A 19,458-nucleotide genomic window follows, 5' to 3' on the forward strand; every position below is an offset into this window, starting at 1 on the left:
TAACAGACTATCTTCTTTGTTTAGAGCTGTCAAAGTAAATTCTGGGGTGTCTGGAGAGAAAGGTGTAGAGCAGGAAGGTCCTTGAGATTAAAAAGAATTCAGAAAAAAAAGCTTCTTCATGCATTTTTAATAGGAACAAGAAAAAAAAACCCATTAAGCCGAGTGAGTGGTTCCCCTCTAATACCTTATTGATCTGTCCACTGTTTCCTTGTGAGGTGGAAGGCCCCACTTCAAATGTCCTGACCAGCATCAGAGGGGAGTGTGGATCACTGTGACCACTTCCCAGGAGGATTCCTTATGCACAGGGTGACATTACAAGAGCTCCTGGGCTGGCTTCTTTCAATTCTCCCCCCATGGACTGAAATTGTTCCAGTCAACACCAAAGTGTTGTGCAAAGAGAAGAACTCGTAACTGGTACATTTATTTCAGATATTGGACATCTGCAGGCAGTGAAGAACACTTCATGCCAAATCTCTGCTCTCCATCAAGAAGGAAAAAGGATCTCAATTTTGAATTATCAGCACACAGGCAAACACTGTCTTTTGGGGCAGCTGCTTACTGTGTTTCCTGTGATTTGCATCAACAACCACTGTCTGATTGTGAGTCCATGACAAAAATACCGAGTTTGTTCACACTGAAATAGCTGGTGTTTATTCCTCCTCTTTAACCTTCTTGGTGCTGTTCCTTGTATTGAACAAAAAATTTATGAATAGTTTTTATTAATCAGAAAATGCTGCTTCAGCCACTCTGCACACAGAGAACTCCACCATCCCCGTGCCCTACTTCTAAAGCCCACTCTGTTTCCAAAGAAAGATGCTTTGGAACATAAATAATTCAATAATGAAGGTCAAAAGCAGCTTTATTGATATGAATAACCCTAATGAATGGCATTTATTCTAGACAGCACTAAGAATTATGCTTGGAAAGGAACTGCTTGCAGCAGCAGGTTCTCCTACTTTATAAACACTCTGTTTAGAATGAAAAGACTGATTTTTGCACTCTTAATACTTTGAATCAGAGCAACAGGGATTATGTCTGTGTTTCTGAGATGTTTAGAATAAAAGACACCATTTCTGCCTTATTTCTGATGCATTTCCATACACACACTTCTTGCCTGCACTTGTGGCCCCCCTTTTCCCTCCCCTCTTCCTTTCCATCAGTCATTTCTCCCTTATTAACAGGGCTAGACCAGGAAGGTTCTGCTCCCCCCCGGGTGAAAAACCTACGACTTGCAAGGCAGGCAGCAGAGATGACACTCCTTTCAAAGACCCTGTGATCCCTGAACAGGAATTTCACATTTCTGAGCAGGTTTCATGGCATTTTCTTACCAGGGACGTGCGAGCTATTGCCTGTACCACAGCACTGAAGACTTTCTCTGGCAGTCGAAGGAGAGTGGTTCCACTGTCTACTATGGCTTTATCAGCATTGTACTGGGGAGGGGAGAAAGAAAAAAAAGAGAGAAGTTGTATGCTGGAGTTACTGTAATGCAGATCCCACTGTCTCCTGAGCAGAACAAAGCTGCTCCTTTTTGGCAGCTGCCTTCCCAGAACTGCATGTCACACTTGTCAGCAGCCCTCTCCAGCTGACAGCTTCAATTCCAGCGAAATCTGAGAGCAAAAAAAAAAAAGAAAAAAAAAGCAAGATACTATCAGCCTAGACGAAAGAATGGGTTTATCTGCACAGGTCAGGAAATTACTGTGTCACCACAGCTGGTGTAAATGGTCACGGTGCTGTAAAAAAGTGAATTCTGGCCCCTCTCAGAGGGGGCAAAAGCACTTTAATATTCAGTAGAGAGGTGTTGAATACCCTGAAGCAGCTTCTAAGTTCTAATCAAGGTCTCTACTGGCATGAGAACAACTCTACTTTAAACACAGCAGCCTGTTTTAATGGCTGGCATATCCAATATATGAATAAGCAGAAAAAATTAGGCCTTATTACATGTCTGTACTGGCTCAAGAGTACAAATATCACACTTTATCCCTTCACTGCTGAAAATCCCTAAAACACACACACACACACACAAAAAAAAAAAAAAAAAAAGTACAAAATTTCAATTTTGAAGTTTCAATCTTGCTGCCTTAAAATCTGCCCCCAAAAAAAGCCACCCATAGCAAACAGCTCTCTTATTACTAAAAGTTCAACCCTAAAATAAAGAGATTTCAGCAAACTTCAGATACAGTCAATGAGGTATAAACTTTTAAAAGGGTAAATAGTTTTTCATGAACTCTTTAAAAACTATGATTAACTGTAGGGGGGGTGGAGAAAAAAAGGCAAGTAGCAGTGGCAGATATTTGCATTAACTAATTTTGCTGCCAGCTTAGGCAGCAGGATTAATATAACTGAGCTGTGACATGTTTATGGCATAATCATAAGACACAGGATGATATACAGCCTAAGCTACTTAGGAAGAGGTCAAACAGCAAGTGAATTTAAAATACACTGGTTTGGATGTTAGCAAGTCACATGGAGTCCCTTTAGGGCATTGACAAAAATAAAACCCACCAAAAAAGTAAGAAAAAGTAACTTTTGAAAGTTATTTCCACATTTTTTTAAAGAGATGCTATGGGGTTGCCACACAGAGCTGAGAGAAAAGCAAACAGGAAACCATTTATTCCACACTCAGAAATACTTCTAAAGAGTGGAAAGAAATGCCAAGGCATTTTGGAGTCCGTTTGAACAGATTTGCACCACAAAATACACAATCACTGTCATCCTGGGATGCCACCCTTGGGGAAAAAAAAAGTAGTTAAAAGGGTTGACCAATGATATATAAACCTGTGCAAAAATCCGGGAGTAGTGGGATAGTTCACATCACTCAGCACCTGGTTTTGCCTTCTTGGCTTCCCTGGTTAATATTTACCAGTTGAAAAATGCACTTCTGGCAGCTCAGGACTCCTCCCAGCCCTGCTGCCAGGCTCAGAGCCACAGCTGTGCTGGAGCTCTGGACACATTCCCAGCATTGAAGCAACAGGACGAGTTTTCCCCAGCAAGGAAAGGAGCAGTCCCTGGTAAAAGCTGTGGAAAAAATGTTCAATTTCCTAGAAAACAACAGAGAGGAGAGAGGGCACACAGCTCCTCATCCTAGAGTGAATCATGCATCCTCTGCCAGCTCCTGACCAGACAAACTTGCATTGTGCTGCTCCTGGTTTACTGCTCTTCCTCCCAAATTCTGTGGAATTCCTGTGGGAAGGTCTCCTTTGATCCAGGAAGGCTTGATCCTCCTGCACCAGTGAAAGCAACCCCTGGCTCAGAAAAGAGCAACAATTACAGGAAACTTTCCTGACACACCACTGAATTTTTCAGTGAGCTGTTTTCTGGCAACAGCATGTATTAAACCACTGAAGGGCTCCCCTTCAAAAACATGTTGCCTGGTTTTTTAAGGCAAGAAAGAAAAGCAAACATTTGTTTTAAAGGACCAGTGGTTTTGCTTTCCTAACAGCACAGAAGCATTTAAATAGACCTTGTTCTGCTTATTGAGTTGAAAGATGCTGTGACTCATTTTAAATAATTGATAAGGCAATATGATTTCAATATTTTGCATGGAAATATAATATTTATGCACATGTTATACTGGAATCATGAATTTCACTTAATTTATATGAACTATAAAAGCTTTAAGCTTATCGCATCCCATTGATCTCCAACTAAGAGCATCAGAGTAGAATGAAATTAGGATGTCTAAAGAAATTGGGGCATAAAAAATACAGAACTAAAATCAAAGCATGAATACCAACAAGCAAGGGTAAGAAAGAGATAAAGCACACACATACACATATATCCTCCACAAAAAAAAAAAAAAATGAAATGCCTTTGGAATAAAAATTGCAACAGCACAGTCTCATTAGACTGATCTAGATACAGCAGAACGTTATTCTTAATAGAAACAGAATAGGAACAGAAAGTTTATCCATCAGGAATAATAACTGCCAACCACAAGAGAGCAAAAGTTGATTGCAAGAACATAAAATAAAAAAAGGAAGCCTAGGATGAGAACTTTAGGAAGCAACCCAGAGTGACACTGTCCACTGCCATCATGAGCTGTGAGCTTAGGCAGCCCTACAGGGGTCAACCCAAACCCTCCCATTTCCTTTGTCTGACCAGAATTGCTTTAATTCAATTTTCAGGACACTGCAATGCACATCTGCTTGCCAAGACAGAACTGACCAAGCAGGTTTTTGTTTTGTTTTGTTTTTTCTCAGCCAAACTTGCATTTCACAGAGACAGGAACACAGAAGGGCCAATACCTCTCTGCAGTCCAGCTGGAGGTTCTGTCCCCCCACCTCCAGTTTGAGGATTTCCACCTGGTAGTACCACTCCTCTTTGATGGGTGTGTACCAGATATCCCCCGTGTACAGGCTTGGCTCAATTCCACCCAGCACCTAAGGGAGAGGAGAAAAAAAAGTCACATACTTGAAAACCCCACCTGTTTCATTTTGGGGCAAGGGAACACAAAAATGGAGATATTTAATTATGATACTCAGGGGCATCCAAGTTTTAATTTAGGACGATTTGTTAGGATTTTACTGTCAAGTTCTCTGTCAATAATAGAGCAGTATGAAACAACTAGACATTAAACAGATTGTGCTTCAAGCAGAATTCCCATACTGGGCCAAATTATCAGCATTTTCTTTCATCTACAACCTCACACTGATTCTATTATGAAAACTCCACTGTTTTAATTTTAAAAACAGTCTCTTCTGTGGTTAAATCTAGGCAGTGTATAAAAATGGGACAGAATAATAAACTTACATGTGAAAAATTTGTTTTATCAGATCAGAAAAGCTTTAATACTGTCCAAGAAAATTTCATTTATTCTTACACACATCTGAAATGGAATCCCATCCTGCCACTGCTATCACTCTTAGCTTCCATCAAAACCTAGGCTGAGGATGGCTGGGAGCATTTGTGGACTCTCTGACTCTGAGCTAAACCTAAGAAAGTTCTTTCTTGGTCTTGAATTATATGAAAAACATTTACAATATGTGAATTCTCCTCAAAGTGAGTATTTGGGGTCAGCTCCTGTGCTGAGATGTTTATTTCAGCACCATTTGGGAACAGTCATTCCATCTCCCAATTCCAGATGCATAAAGGGCCAATTGATGGTCCCACTAAGGATGATGGAAAGATTTCCCAAAGTAACAGAAAGCAGGAGATCTGATCTACAGATTTTTTCCCTTTAATATGTTGTTAAAAAAAAAAAAAGACCCTTGATTCCTCTCCCCCTTTTCACATCACATAAAAAATATACTGTAGCATTTTGATGAAATTGAACAAATTTATCAGCTGAATAAGGGACTACTCAGTTTGAGAAATATAGCAGAATCTGCCCTGAGGAAACACCACAACATCCATGTTTTTCTTTGTTAAAAGATGAAAAGTTTACTCAAACTTGAGAGAGAAAAAAAAAAAAAGAATTGAGAATGAAAATAAATAACACTCAAATTTTGCCTAAGGGCTCAGCTTTTCTTTAAAAAAAATAGAAAACATATTTAGAATACGAAAATATATTTAAACACTAAATTTGGCAGAAGCAGGATAGTCAGAGAAAAGAGGGAGAGAGATGAACAAAGATACATTTTCCCTCTCTTATTGACAGATACCCACAAGACTACCTCCGTTGGTACCACTTCCAGAAACAGGGAGTCCAGCACCACACATCTGCAGGGAGAAAATGTTGGGGATCTTTGCCTGCCTCACGAGGGAATCAAAGAATGTCTCCACAGAACTGGAAGGCTTGAAAAAACAAAAAACAAACGAAGAAAAAAAAAAGAATTGAAGGGTTCATTAGAAAGTTTCTTTGCAGAAATCAGTAAATAATTAAAACAAGACTACTTTTCATGAGTAAATTGAATTTCTGACAAGCAGCTGATGAAAGTTCTAGACATAATAAGCCATTAAAATCCCAATATCTGTCATTTTTCTGTTTCTGCTGTTTTTAAAAACATTTTTACTCTTGGCCACTGTCAGCGCTGCTGCCACCTAATCCCTAAAACACAGGAGCAATTTTCCATTGCAGTTTCCAAACTCAAGCACCAGTTTCAGGCAGAAACTCTCACTGATAATTTCTGTTTGGAAAAGGCTTTGTGTTATTAGAACACTCAAAGGTAACTTGCCTTTCACAGCTTTCCATAGTTAAAAAGCAGAATTTTAAAGTCAAGATTTTCAGATTTTCAGCACTGTTGAATTGTAACAAACTTTGAGTTGAGTGGCCCAAATTTTCTCTCGTTTTTCTTAAAGAACTTCATACCCAAGCACACTTTCTCCAGCTGGGTACTGGCCAGGTTCTTCCTGCCACTGTAGGTTTTCCTTTGCAGTCACTGGAGTGCTGCAACTTCCCTATAATTCAGATTTGTGTGCATGGAGGTCAGAGGGGCCAAATGTTCTCACTACACAAAGCCCAGAGCAGCCTCAGAAGCCAAAAACCCTGAAATGCTTGGAAGAAGGGAAGAGGAAATGCCCTGAGTACTCTGTTTGCCCCAAGGAGAGTTTGAGAACAGCTTCTTCTTTCTCTCCTCTCCTCTCCTCTCCTCTCCTCTCCTCTCCTCTCCTCTCCTCTCCTCTCCTCTCCTCTCCTCTCCTCTCCTCTCCTCTCCTCTCCTCTCCTCTCCTCTCCTCTCCTCTCCTCTCCTCTCCTCTCCTCTCCTCTCCTCTCCTCTCCTTCTCTCTTTTCTCTTCTCCCTTCCCTTCCCTTCCCTTCCCTTCCCTTCCCTTCCCTTCCCTTCCCTTCCCTTCCCTTCCCTTCCCTTCCCTTCCCTTCCCTTCCCTTCCCTTCCCTTCCCTTCCCTTCCCTTCCCTTCCCTTCCCTTCCCTTCCCTTCCCTTCCCTTCCCCAACTCTCACACAACTCTCCAGAGGCAGTTCTGAAATCTTTTGTTCTGTATGGGTAGAACTCACTTTGGGATGTGAAGGTTGAAAATTGTAACTTTGTACTTTTCCCAATCACGTTTTCAGTTTTAGATTTTAAGGTTATACATTTTGGGTTATAAATTTCAGGTTTTAATTGAATCTTCTACCTGAATTTCCTGCCTCCAGAGGAGCAGGATGTGCTTGGTTCTGTGATCCTGGAAATACTGTAGCTAATGTTTGTTCTGAAATTATCCATCCACCTCAACTTTTATTTGATGAATGTAGAATGTCCTAGAATGAACTGCTGAGGACTTTGCCTGGGACCAGTTTTGAGAAGTACCCTCAGAGCTCTAATACCTCCCTCAACATACATCCCACAGCCACTAAAAGCTTTGTAAAAGCTTATTCATCCCACAGGAGTTAAACCAGCATTTCCATCACCAGAAAAGCCAAAATCCTCACATGGGACTGAGCTACCACCACAACCCAATTTATTCTTTCTGGAACAAAGACAGAAGATCTGTAGGAAGGAGTGACTGGAAGGGTGGAGCCTAATGCTGACAGATCACCTGCTGGCTTGATTTTAACAGATTTCTATTTATCATCCTTGTGAAAGACCATCAGGGGGGAAGGGATGGTTTACCTTGGCTAAGGCATTGTAGGCAAGACCCAGGATCCCGTGCCATTTAACCCCTGGCAGGAAGAAGTTCTCTGACTCCAGTATGGTGGCAATGTTGATGGTGTAGCTGCCATAGAGTCCTTTGGGCATGGTGATGACATCTGTGCCCAGCACTCCAGTCCAGCTGCCTTGGCTGTACTTCACTGTCACCTCAATCCCTTCAGATCTGTATGTGCTTGACCTTGAAAAGGAAAGGACACATTGATACACAGAGTGCTCACTTATAATGAAAGACAACAGAATATATTCCAACTCAATTTTGCTCAGAGAGGGAAAAAAAAGGGAAAATAAGTATGCAAAATATGTAAAATCAGGAAAAAGCAGAAATTAAAAAACCCCAAAACTCAAAGCCTGTTTTTTTATCCAGAAGCCATCAATAAATCAGATCTTCACAATGTGTTTTTTTTAAAAAAACCAAATAATATAATCTATGGTATTATGTCACCTAGTGCAGTGTCCCTGACTCAGACTGGTCCATAGGAGCAACACTCCTTTATCTGGAGAAAAAATGTATTAAATTGCACTAGCAAATGAAAGCTGCTGAATTCAAATCTAAAATTGAAATGCAAAGCTAACTGAATAGCTGTAGACTAATACCTCATTAATATTCCTAAAAGATCCTTTTTTGCTAAATTGGAATATTATTGTGAGTATCAGCAGTAAGACAGAGGTTTCCTAAACCTGCAGTTTGACCTGTCTCTGAGGAAGTAAGTAGAATTTGATATCATCAACAAATGATTCACTGACTTGGAGGAGAAAAGGAACTATTTTTTTTCTAGACCAGGGAAGCAAAGGAGCAGTTGAGTATAGCAAACAAAAGAAGGAACTGAATCCTGTTTAAAAGGCTTTTTTAAAAAAAGTAAAAGCTTAAATAGATTTTTCATTTTAAAGACCTGTAATCCATAAGTATTGCTATCATATCCCACCAACACCTGTACTGAAGAGCTTCAGAAGTTCTAGATCCCTCACAATTTACTTTGTATCCTCTCCTTGGCACACAGCTTCCTCTTTTGGAGAGGCAGATGACTACACTCAGTTCCTCTCAAGAGACTTTTCACAGCTTTTTGGAAAGTAAATTAAGGGGGGGGAGGAGACAAAGCATAAAATAAATTTATAACAGTGTCTTTACATGTGTGTATGACAATAGAGAGGGCAAGGGTTTATCAGCTGCAGATACTTTGATCAATCCAGCCTTAATCTAACAGCCACATGACATGGCTTCACAGGCCCTGTGCCTGAGCTCACCAGCATGAATTTGGGTAATTTTCATTATTATGAGGAACAACCTTCGGATGGCAACATGGCCAAGTCCCATAATTCAAACACTTTCTCCTGAGGGACACTTTGACCATATGGACCATGCAGCTGACTCTTCCATGGGAGGGAGGCCAGGCTCTAACTCTAAAGCAGTTCTTGACACCCTCAAGGCCTCACCCTTCAAGGGTTAACATCCAAGGCAGCAGAAATACGTGAGATAATATTTAAAAGCACAGGAGTTCTGGAGATACTGCTATTTCCTGCATCTGATCACTTCCACTGCTCCTGTGTAATTCTGCATTTGTATGACACTTACACAAAGGAACATCTCTGCTCAGGCAGGGTCTCCAGAGCACCTCTGTGACACTGGCAGGACATTTTATAAATCAAAATAGAGTCTGAATAATTAGCAGCATAATGGAAACTGGGGGACAGGAAACGAAAGGGAGAATACTTTTCTTCATGTAGGAAAGTGTCAGGCTGAGCAGCAGTAGAGGAAACATCTGAAATCAGAGAGAAAATTGAGTGCTGGGAGAATAAAGTGAAAAAAATCTGCAGATACAAGCAGTGCATGACTAGAACAGCAGCACAGACCTCTTCTTCCAGGAGCAGGAAGAGCTGTGGACCAGGACACAGAAAGACTGGATTCATTTTCCAGCACAGCTGGTGACCTGTCCTGTGGAAAGTTAAGTCCCTTCCTCACCATTTGTGCCTCAGCTTCCCCACCTGTAGAAATGGATCTGAAATCACTCATCTCATTTGCAAAGTTCACAAATGTCATATTGAGGAGGAGGAGACTTTATTAGTTCCTTCAAGGAGGAAAATTGGTAACATGGGAAGGGATCTTGCAGTAAATTGTTCTGTTCTGCAAAACCACTTCCCCATCCTCTTGCAGGTGATCAGACACTCTTGTTTTTTTAACCTTTCTACCTCACTGATCTAAAGCACGAAAACTTTAGAGTTTAAAACTAGAGACTTGTAATTCATGGGCCGAGTGCTTTAAAACAAACACACAGCACAGAAAAGAAAATTACAAACAAGCTGTTTTGGCTGTGATGAGAAAAGAAGAAATTCACCTCTTCCAGCAGGACAAAGTATATCTTAGCCAGAGGCAAGGAATAAGGGCTCTGGTTATAATAATAATAATTCCTCTGGCAAGGAATAAGGGATCATGGTGCTGTAGTGATCCTACTCCCTTCTCCCTCTCCTTCCATTTCTATTTTCTCTCCAAAGCAGTCACCAGAACCCTGGTCCTCAAACCTCAAATGGATCTCGAGCCCCAGCTGAGCAAACCAGCAATGGGGTCATTTTCTCTTGCAGAGTTAATCCTCATTACCAGCACACAGGATAGGACAAAACACAACCAAAATCTTATTTTCTCATGTCACAATCCCTTTGCAGGCAAGCTCAACATGGCAACAGCAAACCCACCACATGTAACAGCGACCTCACCAAACAACTTTAAGACAAAGCAGACATGAAAATACAACAGAAATTATTGATTTCTAACCAAGAAGTCCCATCTAATCTGCAGGGCTTCCACAAAAAGTTTATCATTCACCCCAAACCATAACCTGTACAGTGCACACAACCAACCTCACAGGATCACACTGCAAAAGCACCAACACACGCTGCTTTATTTCTTTTGTTTGATGGTATAGAACTTGTTGTATTACTTCAATTTATTTTCTATATCTCTCTTACCTCCCTATCTCTTGGAAAGATCAACTCTTGAGCAGCTTGCTTTTGAAGCTTCAGATGGTGAGGCAGTAGTACTCCTTATTTATTTACTGAAATAAAACTGGATACTGTTCCTGAATACTGAAAGCCCTGAACATGTCAGATTTACATACTGCTGCAGAGCCACCACTGATCATTGGTTTCAAGTATAAAATTCCCTTTATATGTCTGTTTAAGCAGCTCTTTTATCATAAGTAGAGTACTCAACAAAACTACTTGTTATTTTCGACAGCAAGAGAAACAAACACCGTGATTTCTTTTCAGTTCAGGACAAATCAGGTAATTTTGCAAAACCTTATACATTGTGGTGACTTATAGAGCATGATTATCACAGCAAACTCAGAAGTTTTTACAGCAAAGGTTTGTCAGAGCCACTCAAAAGCCCAAGTTGTAAAAGAGTGCGTGGTAACAGCTTTACTCACGTTGTAAAGAAAGAGCCAGATAATTAAACAGCAGGATTATATCACATAGATTATATGATACACAACATCATTCAACAAGTTAGTTCTGGAATTGCTCCAGGAGGGCTCTTCCTGAAAAACACACTCTCTGGGTCCTTTGAAACAAAGATAATGCCTTCCCCATGTACCCCCCTCAGTTTCAGTCCAAAAAGAATCATGCATTCAATTTCTGATTTTGATCATCTGAATAAAATTAAACTAAGAGTGTGGCACCAGGAAATTAAGCCCCATCACTCTCTCCAACACAACATGAATATTCTAATAAGCACACATCTATAACTCATAACCCATGAATTTAACAAATTACTAATCTTTCTTTCCCCTTGTCTTCAACTTGCAGTTTAAAATGTCAGAAGCACTCCATGGCAATATAGGGAAAAACTGAAGGAGTGATTACCAGATGAGAGGAAATCCCTTTATCTAATCTTAAGTGTTCCTCCTAGGAAGGAAGAAAAGTGCCCATAGGTCGTTTTTCTCATTTACACGTGGGCAAAGGTTGCTTTTGGGTAATTTTACAGATCCAGCTGATGTGATATCAGTGCCCCTGTTTACCATCCCTGCAAAATTATGACAACCAAGTGTCCTGGTTTGTGCTGGGGGATAGAGTTAATTTTCTTCACAGCAGCTAACACAGGCTGTGTTTTGAATTTGTGCTGGAAACAGAGCTGAAATATAGAGATGTTTTTGTTATTGCTGAGCAGCTCTTGCACATAGCTGAGACCTTTTCTCCATCTCACCCCACCCCACCACTGCCAGGCTTGGTGTGCACGAGAATTTGGGAGGGGACACAGCCAGGTGACCCCGGCTGACCCCAGGGATATCCCACACCATGCTGCCATGCTCATATACAGCTGGGGGAAGAAGGGGGAAATGTTTGGGCTTTTGGTGGATGAGTGAGTGAGTGGCTGTGTGGGGCTGAATTGCCATGGGATTTAAATCACAGTGCCAAGGAAAATGTTCTGATTGCTGGGAAAAGTCTATCCTAAGGCCAGTCTCAAAAAGAGACAAGCAACAGCACCCAAGGAAGTAGAGGTGACTGGGCTTTACCTCCAGTCAGGAAAAGTCTCAAATAAAACCTCCTGGAATCTGTTTCCAAGCACGTGAAGGACAATCACGCAGTCACAGACACAACGAGGAATTTCACAGGCACACCACAGCTGACCAACCTCACTGCCTCCTACATCGAGACTGGAGGCACAGATGAGGAGAACAGTGGCTGTAGCACATCTTGGCTTCAGCCAGGCTTTGGACACCACCTGCCATGGCATTCCTGTTTGGAAGCTGAGCATGTGGGGCTGAACAAACCAGCTATGGTGTGGGCTGAAGATGGGCTGCAGCTCTGGGTCCAAAGGAGCCATTGACTCGTGATGAGCAGAGCAGAGCCCCAGGGCTTTTGAGTGGAAGAAAAACTCCACAGCCTGGAGAAAAGGAGGCTCAGGAGAGACTTTCTCACTCTTTACAAGCCCCTGGCAGGAGGGTGCAGCCAGGTGAGGGTCAGGCTCTTCTCCCTTGCAACAGCAACAGGACGAGAGCACACAGCACCAAACTGTTCTGAGAGGCTCAGGCTGGACACCAGGAGGAATTTCATCATGGAAATGGTCATTAAACACTGGAACAGGCTGCCCAGCGAGGTGGTGGACATCCCCCCTGGAGGTGTCCAAGGAAGGCCTGGATGTGGCACTCAGTGTTCTGGGCTGGTGACAAGGTAGGGACCAGTCCTAAGTTGGACTTGATGGTCTTGGATGTCTTTTCCAACCTCAATGATTCTGTGGTCTGTGAAGGTCTTCATCAAGAACCTGCATGAAGGACAGACTGCACACTCAGATTTGCATGGGATCTACACCAAAGGGAGCAGCTGCCACAACCACGAGTTACATTTTTTGAGGTTCAGGTTGGACAACAGGAAATATTTCCTCCCCAGGAGACTGTGGTATGGCACTGGAACACTCTGCCTGGACAGAGCAGGGATTCTCCATCCCCAGAGGTTTACAGGACTTGGCTGGGCTCAGCCATGGCTCACCTGCCCTGGCGACAGCCCCAGCTCATTTGGGATGTGTGCTAGGTGACCTGCAGAGCTTTTCTGCAGACAGCATTTTTATAAGATCTACCTTATTTCACTGGGGCCAGGATCCTTCCAATTTATTTATTTAAATGTAGTTAAAATATTTAAAATGGAAGAAGCACGCTGTACCCAGGAGTCTGCTCATGTTTGTATTCTGAGCCCACTGCAGGACTCCATCAGGGCAACCCAAACCAGAAACTCTTGCTGCAATTGCTCTGTTTTCAGTAATTTTACAAAGCACACTTAACTAACTCTTTAGGGCTTGGACTTCAAGGTTTCATTATTAACCTTATATCAAAGTTCTCTAAACACATGAGAACACTGATCAGAGGCTGTAACCTTCACACGATTTCAGCCTTTCTCCACACACAAGCTCTGCTGTTGCTGTTTCTCATGGTTTGTGTTTCTGATGAGAGAGGCCTTGTCCTTCCAGTCTCAATAACATCAACTAAGAGACAAGGGAGAAAGAATGCTTGTGCAAAATTTTAATTCTTGCAATTAAGTTTTCTCCAGCCACTGCCTATGGAAGGGAATAGCTAGCTGGCATGGAAAACCCTGCAATAGTGTAGAAATAGATACCAAGTGCAAATTCTGGATTTTCCAGACCTGTATCATATCAGCATTATGTGAAATATCTCCATAAACATCTAAATATATGACAGGAGGTGAGGCTACTCTAGTAAGCAGCATGGAAATAATAGATTTCCCTCCATTTCCAGTGCATCTTACTGGGAAAAAATGTGTAAAACCCCATGTTAAAACACATGTGAGATAGTGAGAATGATGATACTCCCCAGATTCCCAGCACTCTTAGTATTTTTATCCATATGCTTCAGCTAAAGATAGACACTGCATTTTGGAGATGTTTACCTGAAATAATTAAAACTAGAGAAAGGCAGAAAGGAAAAAAGAAGTGTGATTCAGACAGACAAAGCTTGGCTGTGATTAATGTCAGCTTATGCTAAACACAGCAAATTTAGTGCATGACAAACACCATAACCACCAAGCTGTATTTTATAAATAACCAGATTCATCAGGGTCTGTCCAGATCACTGACTGATTGAGGCCTGTGGCCAAACTGAACAAGAAATTAGGTTTTCACTAAGTAATTTTGCTTCTGGATGAAATGCCAAGTAACCAATACAATTACCGGCTTTTAATTTTTGTTTTCAAACAAAGGCAAAGCATATTGAAACTTAATTCCTTGCACGTCTATTCAGGTAAGAAATTGGCTGAAATTGGTGTGATTTTGCAAATGATTTTTACCCTGTAATCATCTTCTCTTTTCTCCAGTTCTAATTAGTACTGCTGATGTTCACTCAGAGCTCAGCTGCGCTGCCACCAGTGGGGCTGTTCATGGTGTCAGGCAGGGTTTTGCATCAGGAAATCCAAAATTCCCACCAGGCAACCAACATCCCACTCCCAGGGGATGTCACAGGAGCCCCAGGAGCTGCCTTATCATCCTGTCTTGCATGGAGGAGCCAGAATCCCCCTAATTTCCACCACAGGTGCAGAACAGGTACTTACAGCTCGGGATTGAAGTAGGATGTGACATCAGGATCAGGCACACCTGCTACAGCAAAATTGCTGCTCCCAGTGTCAACCAGAATATTTAACTGTCAAAAAAAAAAAAAAAAAGAAAAAAGAAAAGAAAGGAGAGGTGATTTGCATATCCAATTAAACAATTAAACAAATTGGGAAAAAAGCATTGCAGTTTTTGTCTAAACTATCTTCAGTTTTAAAATCATGGTGAGCATTGCCCCGAGAAACAAATTTAGTGTCACTTTCGGGAAAGATATGCTGCTGTAGCCCATCCAAAACAGCTGATCCTGCTGAAATGCTTTAAAATAGTCCTGTTCCTGTTCCTGGAAGGGGGAAAACCCACCAAGCCCATATTTGCACAGCAGATGAATTCCTGATCATCTCAATTTTCTTTTTGGCCCAAGCCCACATTTGCACAGCAGATGAGTTCCTGATCATCTCAAATTTCTTTTGGCCCAACCCATGAGTCTTGGCAACCTGTCCAGAACACAGGTTGAATTATGGACTGCTTAAAGCTCTCTTTGTCTTCGAGCTTGTGAGATTTCAAGGTAGGGGCAGAGTGCAGGTGTGGACAGAGATAAGCAGAACCATGAAGCTGCTTCATGGATTGGAAAACACAGGAGCAATGCCCAGTTCATCCTGAGCAGCAGCAACATCCCATAGCCTTTACCACCCTTAAAAATGAGGTTGGCAGATTTATTAACACCATGATTGAAAGGTGGCCTAAGAGGGAGCCACTTGTTTGGTTGATTGGGAAGGTGATTTAGGCTGAAAATTGCCTTAACATGGACAAAATGGGACACCTCCTTTCCCCATCTAGCTAGGTAACCAGGCTGCTCCATCACAGCTGCAGGATGGAAAAGCAGGATCACTTCCTTCAGGGAGACCTGGAGACCACATTAGGTACAGAGACATTAAATGCAAGTTTAAATCAGTCAGAGACTCTACTGCTACCAACAGCACTGGTCACACTTCTCCCCTGCTCTTGGCTGGATGCTTCCCAGGCTTCCCTGGCAAAGCACAGGGCTGTGATGCAAACCAGATCAGGTTCCTCACCCACAGATACCATGAAAAAATAACAATCTGCCATATCAGCCAGCCACTCCAATGGATATGGTAGGAGCAGATACCAGAGATGGGCGATTCCCTCCTTTGGCGACAACGGATTGGTTTAAAACACCTCCCCAGAAAAATATTAAAGAATTAGGAATTTTCCTGTGGGAAGCAGTGAAACATGAAGATTTGGTTGGCCAAGTCTGGTTGGCTTAAGGTCAGCTCAAACCAGCCCCTTTGGTAGTCCCATCACTCCTTAAGATGTGATGTAGCTTGGGATCTACAACAGGAGGGGATGTGGGAAGGGCAAGAGAGAATGATCAGGGAAACAAGTTTGGTGTTGACAAAGGAAGTGGAGAAAAAGGGCTGAGGTCAGAAATGAGTGTAAACACCAAGGAGGATAAAGCATTTGAAAAAGATGTGCTTGAATCCTTCTCTAATAAGACTGAACATAGACAAAAAGTGTGAGTCAATGTTTAAAAACATCTTTGGTTCGTTCATAGAGGAGAGGGGAGGGGAGGTGATGGTTACCCTTGTTTCACCCTTTTAATATAGTATGGGACTGAGGAACTCTGAAATTTAAACAAGAACACAAAACCAAACAGTAATTTCTGAGACTCTCTTCTGAACTGCAGGCACACTCTGTCATTGGTATTCCCAGCCCTAATCTTGCAGAAATTTTAAGACTAAAGAGAAACAAACCAACAACCTTAGCCAAGCTGCATCCCAGATTTTAGATTAAGCAAAGACAATACATTAAAATTTATTTTGCAACCACATGAGCTAGACAGAGACATCTAAGAACAAAAGGACATCCACAAGTTCACTTGGCTCCAGCAGCTGAGGCTTTAAAAGAAAATAAGAACCTCTGAGGCTGTGCAATAAAATCCAAAGTTTGCTGCATACTTCATTTCAATGCTGTCAAAAGCCTAACATTTTTTTCAACTACCTAACAAAGTGCAAACTATTCATTTCTGAATTCATTTCCCCTTCTCTGGCACAGAAATCATATTAAAAATAAACAACGAAGAGTAGCTACAACGTGTGCCTGCATCTATCAGGACTGACAAAATTTGCCTCAAAGGGGTGCTGCAGGGCTTAAATTAATTAGCCTTTCCCAGGTAGTTTGTGATGCTTGAGTAATGGGCACTATAGATCAGCTGCATAAATACATGTAGGTGTTGCCTTAGCCTCAGTGATATGCATGGCACCATACACGGAGGAGGACACGGGGGAGAAAAAAAAAAAAACCAACCAAAACGAAACAAAAATCACTAAATATGACACATACAAATGATATTTTACCCCCACACCTTAAATACAATGTTATCGTCACGGAATTCACAAACCATCCAAGGAAAGGGCAGATTTGCTGCCCACAGGACGGAGCAAATGGAGATTTCCAGAAGAAAATGGATATTCCCCCACAAAGAAAGAGGGAAAGCACAAAGCTGGCTAACCGTGCCACTCCAGCCCCCTCGGACACAGCAGTGCTCACATGAGAGATGCTATTGAGGCTGACATTCTCCAGCCACATGTTTGTGCATAATGAGATGCAGGCGGCCGGGGCAGACACTGATTTATTGTAGTCCTCACAATAGCACCAGTGATTAGCAGCTCAATTTGGGGTGGGTATAACTTACTGAGTTCCCTTTCTCTCCTGAATTTTCTTTAGTGCCTTCACATCTCATTAAGAGGCACTTCCATGATTCCACGGAGATGCTGGGGCAGCTTCAGGCGAGCTCTGGAGAGGCACAGGGTGGCCACTGAAGGAGCCATGGTCCAGGGCTTCCATCCTGTCCTGTCCTACTCAGCCACGGACAGCAGCCCTGCTGGTGGGAGTCCAGGGCTTCCCTCTGGCTGCCCTGGCAGGTCTGGGACTCTGGCAGGGGTCAGGAACCCCCCTGGACAGAGCCCCCAGAGACACTGTCTGTGATCTCTGGCCATGGAAAAGAATTTTCAATCCTACAGGATGAATTGCAAGCTCTGAGTGTTTGATATCAGTAATAATTAAGTGTGGTACAGGTGCAAAAGTAAAATTTTAGGATTCTAGATGAGGGGTCCAAAGGGGACAAGCTGGAGGAAATTGGGTGTGCCTTGTCCTTTTTCTCCTTCTTCATGCCCTCCATGTGTCACTGTGGTGTTGGCATTTTTCTGTTGGTTCAGGCTGGGGACACACTGTCCAACGTAGGTGACAGATATTGGCACGTTCTTGTAAATGCAGCCCAGGGAGTTTCTGGTATTTAATGTTTGTCACATCCCACTGAGGGCAGAGCCCCACACGCTGCCCTGCAGGACAGAGCTGGGCAGGGCAGCAGAACATGTGAGAGATAAACAGAATAAACAACCTGGAAACCAGCACAGACCAATTATGGCTTCTGCTTTGGCAGGGGGCTGACAGACAGAGACTTTCTACAATCCTGGAATCATCAATACCTCAGATTCTGACACCTGCTGAGAAGGACATGGGGATGCTGATGGGTGAAAGGTTGGACATGTCCTTGGGAATATCAACTTGCAGCCCAGAAAGCCAATTGTGTCCTTGGCTGCATCCAAAGCAGCGTGGGCAGAGGTGAGACGGGGATTTTGTCCCTGTGCTCAGGTGAGATCCCACCTGCAGAGCTGCCCCAGCCCTGCCCCAGCCCAGCAGGAGCTGGAGCTGCTGCAGAGAGCCCAGAGGAGGCTCCAGGATGAGCAGAGGGATGGAGCAGCTCTGCTGGCAGGAAAGGCTGGCACAGCTGGGATTGTTCACCTGCACAGGAGAAGCTTTGGGCTGAGCTCAGGGTGGCCTGGCAGGGCCTGGAGGAGCCCCAGGAAACCCAGAGAGAGACAATTTCCAGGGCATGGAGGGACAGGACACAGGGAATGGCTTCAAACTGCCAGAGTGGGTTTAGATCAGATATTAGCATTAAAACCAATTAAAAACTACTTTCCTTTTGCTTTTGGAAGAAGAAAAGCCTTTTTTTTGGGATTTTTTTTTGTAGTTTATTTTGCGGTATTCCTGTGGCAAGCACATTTCTCTCCCTCTCAGGATTTTTCATAGAGGTGCACAGAGAGAAATGAAAGAGAAAGCAATTTCTATTTCTGCTCCTGGATTTTCCTACGTGGAATGTGTGTGGAGAATTGTTTTCCTGGGGTGATTGTTTGGCTGGATTCTGGTGAGAATTGTTTGAGCCTGATGGCCAATCCAACCCACCTGGGGCTGGACTCCTGGGAGAGGGTCACGAGTTGTGTTAGAGATAGGGTCAGAGAAAGTAGCATGTAGTTTTAATATCCTCCTTTTATATAGTATATTAATGTATTTTAGCATAGTTATAATAAAGAAATCATTCAGCCTTCTGAATTGAGTCAGACATCAGCATTTCTTCCCATTGGGTTCACCTGCACTTACAATAGTTTCCAAGTTCAATTTCAGATTCACACAACAGACACTGAGAGTAAATGCACTAAATTGTTTCTCCCCCCTAAAGGTCACCTTAACCACAGCTGTGGGAAACGAAATCTGCACCTAGTAAAGTACCTGGAGATTATTTTCTGCATTTGTCTGCATTTCCTACATGCAAATAGAGTTGTTATTATTAACAGGAGGCTCATAAAGATCCCTATTTTACAGTAAGCAAGACAGGAACATCCACCTCTGCCATGACAAACTAACAGAGTCTGACACTATCTATATGCCATTAATTTGTGGTTGCAAAAAGAAGCAAATCCAAACTTGTTTACTGGAAGTCATCAGCACTGAAAGCAGAAGCCTCGGAGGTCATGCATTTTACATTTTTTTCTATTCTGAATGGGTAGAGACACTAAAAATTCCCCAGT

At 42.5% G+C, this 19,458-nt stretch overlaps 1 protein-coding gene across 1 annotated transcript in view; it reads right to left on the bottom strand.

The window, feature by feature from the left end:
* The window catches only part of BACE2 (beta-secretase 2), a 53,365-nt gene that overhangs the window by 12,905 nt on the left and 21,002 nt on the right, over positions 1-19,458 (bottom strand). The window contains exons 2-6 of the mRNA XM_021540335.2: positions 14,572-14,660; positions 7,489-7,705; positions 5,605-5,733; positions 4,245-4,379; positions 1,329-1,430 (exon numbers count right to left, since the gene is read on the bottom strand). Coding sequence (XP_021396010.2) covers positions 1,329-1,430; positions 4,245-4,379; positions 5,605-5,733; positions 7,489-7,705; positions 14,572-14,660 — 672 coding nt within the window. The remainder of the gene's footprint in view (positions 1-1,328; positions 1,431-4,244; positions 4,380-5,604; positions 5,734-7,488; positions 7,706-14,571; positions 14,661-19,458) is intronic.

The sequence above is a fragment of the Lonchura striata genome, chromosome 2, assembly GCF_046129695.1.
Source record: "Lonchura striata isolate bLonStr1 chromosome 2, bLonStr1.mat, whole genome shotgun sequence".
In the NCBI taxonomy this organism is placed as follows: Eukaryota; Metazoa; Chordata; class Aves; order Passeriformes; family Estrildidae; genus Lonchura; species Lonchura striata.